Here is a 9,724-nt window from a genome sequence, read left to right as displayed (position 1 = left end):
GTTCGCTCCCCGCCTCCCCCACCGCCCTTCCGCCTCAGCGACGCTCGACGCCGCCGTCACTTCCTGTCCCGCGCCCCGCCTGAGAGCGTCGCTCAAGCCGCCGACGGGCGACCATAGAGAGGCGCGGCGGAGCACAGGCGCGACGCATGCGCAGTATTGCAGCGCGCCCTCGCCGTCGCCTTATCTGGGGAGGCGGGGGGGCGCCGCTCTCTGCGCGCATGCGCGGCGGCGGCAGGGGCGGCCCCGCCCCGTGTGCAGCGCCGAGCACCGCCGGGCGCGGGCAGCGACGCGACGTGACGCGACGCGACGCGACGGGACAGGATCCGCTGCAGCGCTCCTGCCGTGCCGTCGGCCTGGCGGGCAGCAGTGGGCCTCGCTCACCCCTCCATCACCCTGCCCTCACTGCCACACCATCGCTTTCATCATTCCTCCATCCTCCATCACCTCTGGCATGTGTCCTCCGTCACGCCTCCATCGGCTCCACCATACCTCCACCGCTGCTGTCACACGTGCTCCGTCACGCCCCATCATCTCCGTCACACCCTTTCACTGCTGCCGCCGTCCTCCGGGGCCTCCGGCACCTCTGGCGAATGTGTCATACCTCCGTCACCTCCACGGCGCCTCAGGCACCTTGTCACCCTCAGCCGCCTCAGTCCTGCCCCGTCACCTTCCTCACGCCCCCGTCACTGCTGTCGCGCCTCTGCCACCTCCCCGCACCCTCCCTGTCCCGCCACCTCCGCCGTCCCACCTCCGTCCTCCGGCCGCCGCTCCGCGCCGCTCCGTGCCGCGCAGCCCGAGCCACCCTTTTGGGGCACATCTTCATGGATGCCCGTTTCTGCTTGGAAAGGCCACCAAATCACCGGCGGCCCTTCACGGCCTGCGCACTGAGTCAGACGTCAACCTTTTAGCCCCGGACGTGGCCTCCGTCTCCGCTCAGCGCGAGGAGCTGCCGCGCGGCTCTGGCTGCATTCCCGCCTCAGCCTCCCCAAAACTCCTCGTGACAACGAGCATTCGCAGGCGGAAGCCCTAATCTTAAACCCGAAGCAACTGGTTATTTCCGCAGCCAGTCAAACTGTTCGCTGGGTGCCTGCGCCAGCAGCCGGCGGGAGCCGGGAGCGCGCAGCAGCCCGGGGCGAAGGGGCTGCCGGGCTGGGATCGCCACCTTCGTGAGGAGCGCGCTTCCCTGCTGCCTTTGCAGGGGAAGAACAAACGTCGCTAAGATCTGCAAAATTATACACGCTTGCAAGGGCCACCGGGGCTTGTCCGAATATCTGTGACCAGCGCAAACTTGCCTCTGGGCCAAGAGCGGCTTCTCGCCCCTTTGGTTCACCGCCGCGCCGAAGGGTTTGATAACCTCCCTGATCTAGAAGTGGCGAGCTGGGAAGGCTGGGGGTCTCGCTGGCGTCCCTCGGAGAAGCGACTCCAGCTTTGCGCAGACCTTGTTTCTCCCCAGAGTCGTACAAGGTCATTCGTCATTTGCGCTCCAATTAAGTGCTTATTGCCTTTTTGAAGAAGCAGTTTAATCTCATGAGACACCAATAGCAACTCTGAGTCACTCGCATCCCACAGGATTACGGTGCGCAGCCTCTGCGGGCTGAGCAGAGAAATTCGCTGCGTCCGGGGCCAGGCTTTGCAACCCGCGTTCGCGTCTTCCCACCTCGCCCCCGCCGAAGCGGGACGTCGGCAGCGGCGGCGCTGGCCGCGGGCTGCACGGGGGGCCGCGCGCGCGAGGTGCGTGCGGTGCCTGCGGGGAACCGCCTCCCCGCGTCACGTGGCGGTCTGGGTTGATGGCCAAATTCCAGTCGCTCGAGTGATTTGCCTGTTTTGAAAGGGAAGTTGTGCAAAGCCTCGGAAATAATAGCACTCGGAGATAGGGAAGCGCGGAGCAGCCCTGCAGCACAGGCGGCCATGCTGCGGCAGCCGGCAGCATCCCTCGGCGCGTTGCTCCCCTCCCTAGGAAAGCTCAGTCTCAAAGATGGTGACTAGAACTGCGACACTGTCACATGAAAGAATTTTTAAGCTTCCTGCTTCAGTTTTTCCCAGGGGGAGAAGACTGTTGCACTGGGGCTAGTCCTGATCTTTAGTGAAATCCCGAGTTGGAGCAGGCACAGGGCACTCAGCATCGCCTGCTCGCTTCCACGAGCGCCAGCCGAGGTTTAGCACAACCGTCTTCTCTACACACGGAGAGAGGATCAGACCCTGCAGCCACTAGGGCTGCAAAACTCCAACGGGAAAAGTGCCTACAGTCAGGGAATGGCCGGTTAATTCCCAAAATGCAAAAATCTAGAGAGGGTATCTAAGGGTATCTGAGTCAGACTTTTGAGGATGGAAAAGACAAGAGGTGCGAACACTTTTTTCAGATCTTTTTCCGGGAGAATAACACCAGCAAGAACCAAGCAACAAATTGCCCATTAGTATTTATTGGGTTAGAAATATTGTGCAGCGCAGGTACATTTCGGCGTATGAATGCATCCCTTATAGACTGCAGAAAAAGGTACAAACGGGCAGGAACTGCTGCTCCGTTTGCCGCTGTAATTTCCTCTCACACTGGCTGACCAGATTGCAAAGTATGGCAGCGTAGCTCTTGCAGTCCTTAAACCCTTACTCTTTGTATTAATCTGAATACAGAAATCTATCAGTTGTGTGCTAAAAAAAATAGTTAAAATAGCAGCAATATATAGTCCAAAAGCAAGAAGCATTTTACTGTCCCCCTTATTGGTTCCTGTCCCTTTTTCTCATTCTTCTGAATTTTTCCAGGAGGCTTCTTGTTAAGAGTTGAGCTAATAACATCTCAGATATGTGAACAGCTATATATGTGTGTATATATATATATATGTGTGGGTATATATATGTGGGTATATATATTTGCTAGTAGTCAGATTGTCACCAAGGATTGGTGGAAATGTTCAGGGGCTTCATTCATTTCCTGAATTTCTATCCATGGCATTTAGCCGTAAGACTGTGCACTCAAAATAGCTACGCTTGAGCTATTTCATGGGGAAGGGGAGGGTTTAGCTGGCCAGCAAGGCCCCTGCGGCCGCCCACCTGGGCAGAAGTCTCCCTTACATGCCAGAGGGCCCTGCAAAAGGAGGTGCAACGCGGCTCGAGCAGCGGGGAGAGCCCGTTCCCATCAGCGCAAAGAGCTGAAGCATTTGCAAACGGCTCTTGCAAACAAGCAAAGACATTCGGAGAAATCAGCAGGATGAACCTCCGCTCTGCTTTTCCGCAGGCAACGGCGCTGGAGCCGGCTCACCAAGATGCGAGGAGTGGGCATGTTCCTCGAGGGGTGCCGAGCCAAACAACGCCGTCTTTATCTGTCCCCGGGCGCTCGCTCGCATTTACATGAGATGAACAAGCCCCCAGTGAGGCGGCCCCGCGACCGGCTGTGCTGGCAGGGGAGCAGCTCCATCTGGAGAGCGTTAGCTAAAGCAGTCTCAGTGTCCAGCTCAAAAGGCTGGCTTTATTTCCCAAAGTGGCACTTCCTGCCCGGGCGCCGCAGCTCATGGAGAGCTCTTCACCGGAAAGCGCTTCTTAATCTGGAAGCACTTGCACTTCTTGTACTTCATTGTCAGGCCGTACTGAGGAGTGATGTCCACCTCCTCCCCGGCGCAGAGGCTGAACTCCAGCTGCTGAAGCAAGGTCGCCAGGAAAAGGAAGACCTCCCACCGGCCAATGGTCTCCCCGATGCATCGCCTCTTCCCCAAGCCAAAAGTCATCACTTTGTCGCTCTCGGTCCTCTCTATTTTAGTCCCGTCAGCGCTGAGGAACCGCTCTGGGTTGAAGGTTGAGGGATCCTTCCAAAGCTTCCTGGAGCAGAAAAGAGAGATACCTGAGAAAGCCGTTTCCCCCTTCCACAATAGCGACAGCAGTAGAACAAACTCCTCACGGAGAAAAGTATTGCAACATTTTCTCATTTCACCGTCCAAAAACTCTGGCACCCGGCGGTGGCCTTTATCACTGCTCTAAAATGCCAGCTGCATGTCAGCCCCTATCAGCTCAGTCTATTGAAACAGAAACTCTATTTTGAACTCGGATTGTGTTTGCCTGTGCCAATACCAGGGATGAATTTAGCTCGGCGTGTAATATCTAGAGGCCCTGCAGTTTCAGCTGAAAGGAGGCCACAGAAATCTGCCAGCACCTTCTCAAAAGGAAGGATTCAGACTTGGCGGTTTATCGCCTTGAACCTTTCTAGCAAAACTTCACAGTCTGCGCAGCTGCGGTTGCGGTGCCTTAGCCTGTGGCACTGCTGCTCACAGAGAGGGAATTCCTCTGGCCGCGGAGCGTGTTCCCCTTGCAGTCAGTGGCAGCGCGCGCTGGCGTACGCGGGCGCAGCAGCAGTACTTCTGTGCAACTGGGCCATTCAGATCCGGAGATGTTGAGTCTTGAGCTTCTCGTCTAAAATAACTGATGAGGGAACAACCTCCTGTATCAACCTTTAGTCAACTTACTCTCTCCAAGAGAGTCTCTACTTTAGCACACAGGACGGGTAAGACAGGGCTTTGGGCTCCAAAGCTCTTTTCATTCACAAAAGCTGATTATCAGAAATAATGACGCAAGAAGAGAATTGACCCTATTAATCATGGTCATGTCAGCAGTCCCTTCTGACAGGACATTTTTCTGCCTCAAAGAGGGAACCAGACAGTTCCTGCTGAACGCATTCAGAGCTGTCAGCCCAGATCACAAGTGCTGCTTGGCAGGAGGATCTACCGATTCCTGATTATTCAGCAGCCAAAGCTGCCAGCCCTTCAAAAACAGCCACCACGCATATGTGGTCAGTCCAATGCACTGAGGACACCTCCAAGCTGCTGTGCAAAAAGTCAGTAAGCCCCAGCTGCCGGGGAGTTGCGGAGCTGGTGACCAAGTCAGCCTGTGCAGTCCAGAGCAGCTCCACGCACGGGAGATCTGACCCTGGGATCTGCATCAAATCCACACTGCTTTTGGTCTGAGCTGTTCATCCCTGTTCTCATGACCTGTTCGGCTTTAGGCATGTTGCTGTAAAGGACCAATCTGAGTGATCTTCATGCCAAGCAGGCCTATTGCCCTCTCAACAGGAATGGGAGATTTGGTGTACTTACTCATCATGATTCACTTGCCACTGGTTGATAAATATGCAGCGGTCCTTTGGGATGTAGTAGCCATTCAGCACAGTGTCTTTTGTTGTACTGAAAGAAATAGGGGTGGGGGAGGATAAGTTAAGAGGAGACCTGCAGTTTTAGGGTGAAACAAAGACAGGCAAGTTCTAGAGAGGTATTTCATTCTCAATATCCTATATTTATTCTAAGGACTTGCTAGGAAATACCCTGCCTTAATTGTATTTGAATTGGGAGATTACAAGTATCCTTGGTTAATGCTTTTCCTCAAGAGGAAAGATTCCAGTTTCAGGAAGCTGAATCAATCATGACGTGGTTTCTCCCAAGGCAGGTGGAAATATGAAACCGGGTGGGTTAGTCATAACCCACTGTCTTACCACTAGCGAAGGGTCTGAAGTGCAACTACCCTCAAACTAAAGGATTCAGCCCCGGGAGAGCAACAAGCAGGGCAGCTGCTGGCCTCAAATTTGGGCAGTGAAAGCAGCCACACGCACCGATGCAGCTCCATAGTTGCACTAACAGCAACTGTCAAAGCCATAAGGAATTTAGGATATGCATCAGAATATTTCCCCACAGCCTGTGCGGAGGTAGTCTACAATGATAACAGGGATAAATTCCCAGATTATTATCAGCATAAACGGCACCTCCCAGAAAACGACTCCAAAAAACTAGTAACGTGTCAGTCATTACAGTGCTTACCAGTGCGGGATAGTGAAGGGCAGGAAGGATGAGTGCCTGAACATCTCCAGGATAAAGGCTTCTGTGTACGGCAGCATGCCTCGGTCGGACAGCCTCGGTGTCCTCTCCCGGCCGATGGTCTGATCTGCGGATGGTCGAGAGGAAGAAGCTGGTTGGAATCAGCCTTTGGCAGAGACATTTCAGCCCTGGAGGAAATGGACTCATGTCCGGAACTCACCTAGTTCTTCCTGGATCCTCTTCTGGATGTCAGGGTACAAGGCAAGATACATGAGACTCCAGGCTAGAGCAGTTGTAACTGTGTCAAAGCCTGCATAGACATAGAAGAAATGCATTTAGTTACCTAGAGAAGACAGGCCAGAGGATATTTACAGATCCATCACTCTAGGTTTTTTGGCCAATGACACACAGCTAATATTTGCCTTGGAGCTGTTCCCCCAATCAGTTATCACTGAAAAGCCATCTGCTCTGGTCACCTGTCAGAAGAGCATTTGTGAGCCCAGCTTCAGCCCCAGATGCCAAGCACCATGAAAGGTGCATCCATTCAGCTTTGGCTCCCCTCTCCACCCTCTGCCGTGACCCTAAGCTCAACTGCCAGGGCTAAACAGCAGCTCTCTTGAAAGCTTGTCTCAGGACTTTCAGGGCCTCCCTGTTTGTAAGGCTGCTGAAGGACCTGGAAGTGCTCAGCTGCCTGCAGTAGTGGATTACAGCTCTTCAGCTGCCACGTCAGGAGCGTAGCTGGGACAGGGACAACAGCATGGCTTTAACAGCAGACACGTTCTCACCTGCCCCAAAGAGGTCATTGACAATATTGATGATCTTCTCACTGGAGAGCGGGATGCTGGTGTTCTCCCCTGCCCTGTTCTCCTGGCAATGCTCAATCAGCGAGTCCGTGATGTCCCGGATGTGCTCCTGGGGGAACAGCCAGAGCAGTCAGCTAGACCAGGGAAATCAAGGGCTGGAGGAAAACCTCTCTTCCCAGCCAGTGCAGGGCTCCTGATGGTCATTAGCTACAGACCCACAAGCTCCAGTGAGCTTTCCTGTGCACCCTGTGAGGTGGGTGGACAAGGGGATATCCTCTTTCCCCCTTACCAGGCCAGGCAGACAGACAGCAGCTGTGACACTTGCAGGCACCTCTGCCCACAGAGGCAGAATCAGACGGGGCAGTGTTAGAGGTAGCAGCTGTCTGGCCTGCCAGGTAAGCAAGGGACAGCAAGGCTGTATTACCCTGAGTGTCTAAGAGCCAATCTTATACACAAAGGGAGCTATTTTGAAAATAGTTAGAGAAAGTGGGGCCAGCTATAGCCAAATCAGTATCTCCAAGTAGTTTGCCACTTCCAGAAAACAGCAGCACTGAATTTGATTTTTTGAGCTTCTTCCAGAGAAGCTTTATTTTGTTAGGCAGAAGGTGGAGTAAAAGCTTCACTTCTGCTCTCTGACTTGTTTCAATGGTCTTAAGGAGCCAGACTATGAAAGACAAAGGCAATAACAGAATGAGGAGCAAAGCAAAGCAAAGGTTGCCCAGAGCAATCTTCAGATTCTTACCCTATCAAAGCTAGCGTAATGCTCCTGGATGATTTTTTGCACAAAAGAGCTGAATTGCCTGTTGAGGTTCTTAAAGACTTCCATGGTGCGGCTGGGAAGATACTGGAGCACAGGGATGAAGTCAGCAGGATTGCCATTAGCAGCCACCTCTCCAAATTCATTGTTGAGGTTTACCATGCTGAGCAGCTCTTGGTCGTTGTGGTCATAACGTCTGCCAAAGCACATGGCACAGATGACGTTGGCCACAGAGACCACCAGGTACCGGTAAGGGTCAAAGCTCTTCTCCTCTTCCATCACCTGCAGGAACTTGGTGACCAGGTAGTCAGCCTCCTTGGAGACGTGCTCCTCCAGGAGGCAGGTGGAAGAGGAGGTTGGGCTGGGGACAATGGAGAAGGTCTTCAGGGCGTTCTGGGCCAGCTTTCTGCGGGCTTTCCACACCTCCCCCGAGTCAGGGCTGAAGGCCAGGCTCTGGCCATCTGTGACATGGCGGAAGCTGTGGAGATCAGGGCGCCCCATGAAGTCTTCTCCTTGCTTCACCAGGGCTTGCTTGATGGTGTCAAGCCCGCTCAGCACCAGCACAGGCCGGGTGCCGATCCTGATCTCCATCACATCGCCATACTTCTGGCTCAGCTTGGTCAGGACCAAGTGTGGGTCCTTCCTCAGCTCCAGCACGTTGCCGAGGATGGGGTAGCCTCTTGGTCCTGGGGGTCTCTTCAGCCCCTTGGGGACATGCTGCCTGAAGGACTGGATGAGCAGGCAGACCAGGCAGAAGACGGCAGCTACAATGAGGAACTCAGTGGCTGAGAGAATGCCTTGGCTTCCCACCAGTGACATCTCAGCCTTCATTGCTGCTGCCATTTAGAAACCTTAATATTAAAAAAAAAAAAGGGACATTTTGGAGAGGGAAGGTACAGGGGACACCTGTAGCTTTGAGACACTTATTTAGTAGTGAAAGCACAGGACTGTAGGCAGGAAACCAAGGTGTAACTTTTGATCCAAACACTCCACTCAGAGAGCAGCTCCTCAGGAGGCAATCTGTAGTTTCTGCATTGCTCGCTGCACTTTAGCCCCTTTGCATACTTCAGCACTGAGCAATATCCCCCTACATCATGAACAGAGGATACCTGCGTCCAAATCAAAACAGCTGCACATTTGTCCTCTCCAAAAAGTCGTTAGGGGATGAAGTGATATTCTATTGTCCTGTCGGATTTAAGTATCTTCCTAAATGAACTAATGCAGCTTGCACTTGCAGACAAGTCTCACTAGACAAATCTTTTTCCAGGAAGCCACCTGCAGTTAAAAGCAGGGCTTAACTAGCCAGGAGTGAAAGGGATAGGTCATATTTATTTATTTTTTCCTGCATGCCAGGGTAAGAAACATTCTCTTTTAAGTACAGAAAATCTTTCTTACTATAAAGTATTTTCAAGAGTATTTGACTATAGAAGAGTTGAATTGTCCTGGTTTGAGTCATCTGGTTGCTTGCACTGAGCCATCACTTGCCAGCTAACTAAATAAAGCAAGCAGGAGTTTGTTTAGATTATCACAATTCTTACTAAAGATCGATGACCAAGAAAGCTAGCCAGTGCTGTAGGGGGACCCTGGTCTCTAATGCTCCATCACTGAGAACCGAAAGGGCTGGAAAAAGCAAAGACCTTTTTCCATTGCATGTCCCAGAGCCAGCAGGCTCAGTTCGGGGGTGTCTAACCAGCTCTGATGCGTCAAAGTGCCTCTGGGGAGGGAGGTGCAGGACCCCGCATTGCCCATTGGAGTTGGCAGGTGGGGAGCACCCTGCTCCCAGCTCTGCCGGAAATCCCTCAGGTAAATCCTGAACCACGGGTGGAAAAAGGCTGGGTCGGACCTGCCACCTTCCCCTGGTTTGAAGGCACTAGAGCCCACCGTGCTGCTCCCCTCCAGAACCTGGGGCACCTAGGTCCCATGGGATCACCTTGGCTTCAAGCACAGCAGGTGCTTTGGTGGCAAGGAGCCCTGAGGGGCTGCTGGGGTCCCTGCTTCGGTCGGGGAAGAGCCGGCTCAGCCCTGCTCGAGCAGGGAGAGCCAGCCCGAGGGTGCAGCCGCCTCGGAGCCGGGACCCCCGTCCCAGCCCACGGCTGCAGAGCGAAGCCGCCAGGGGCAGCGAGCCCTGGGCACAGGGCAACCATCACCCAGCGTAAGCACCCAGGGACCCCCGGCTCTTCCCAAAACCGCCTTCCCGGCGGCTCAGGCAAAGATGCTATGAGCGGTCTGGCAAATTATGGGGCCGTCCCCAAAGGGAGCATCCCACGGGTTTCCAGCCTTCCGGGGTCCCCTGGGAAAGCTGTGGGGGAAGAGCCTCCCCACCCTCCAGGCGCAGGGCTCTGTCCCGGAGCGGGGGGACAGACCCCGGGGCCGGGGCC

General features: G+C 54.2%; 1 protein-coding gene across 1 annotated transcript; it reads right to left on the bottom strand.

Moving 5' to 3' along the window:
• Positions 1–2,433: 2,433 nt before the first annotated feature.
• LOC106497762 (cytochrome P450 1A4-like) lies at positions 2,434–8,189 on the bottom strand. The gene is made up of 6 exons (XM_013958757.2): positions 7,332–8,189; positions 6,572–6,698; positions 6,007–6,096; positions 5,790–5,913; positions 5,076–5,162; positions 2,434–3,807 (listed from the first exon to the last, which is right to left on the bottom strand). The coding sequence occupies exons 1-6, from the start codon at positions 8,187–8,189 to the stop codon at positions 3,501–3,503; spliced, it is 1,593 nt and encodes a 530-aa protein (XP_013814211.2). The 3' UTR covers positions 2,434–3,500.
• Between the last annotated feature and the right edge of the window lie 1,535 nt (positions 8,190–9,724).

The sequence above is a fragment of the Apteryx mantelli genome, chromosome 15, assembly GCF_036417845.1.
Source record: "Apteryx mantelli isolate bAptMan1 chromosome 15, bAptMan1.hap1, whole genome shotgun sequence".
NCBI lineage: Eukaryota > Metazoa > Chordata > Aves > Apterygiformes > Apterygidae > Apteryx > Apteryx mantelli.
Note: the sequence above shows the minus strand (reverse complement) of the source record. Positions and strands in the feature narration are given on the sequence as shown.

Coding starts and splice junctions, on each gene's coding strand:
- LOC106497762 (XM_013958757.2), bottom strand. CDS start 8,189: ATGGCAGCAGCAATGAAGGCTGAGATGTCACTGGTGGGAAGCCAAGGC. Junction 5,163..5,789: donor CCCTTCACTATCCCGCACTG/GTAAGCACTGTA, acceptor TATTTCTTTCAG/TACAACAAAAGACACTGTGC. Junction 3,808..5,075: donor TGGCAAGTGAATCATGATGA/GTAAGTACACCA, acceptor TTTCTGCTCCAG/GAAGCTTTGGAAGGATCCCT.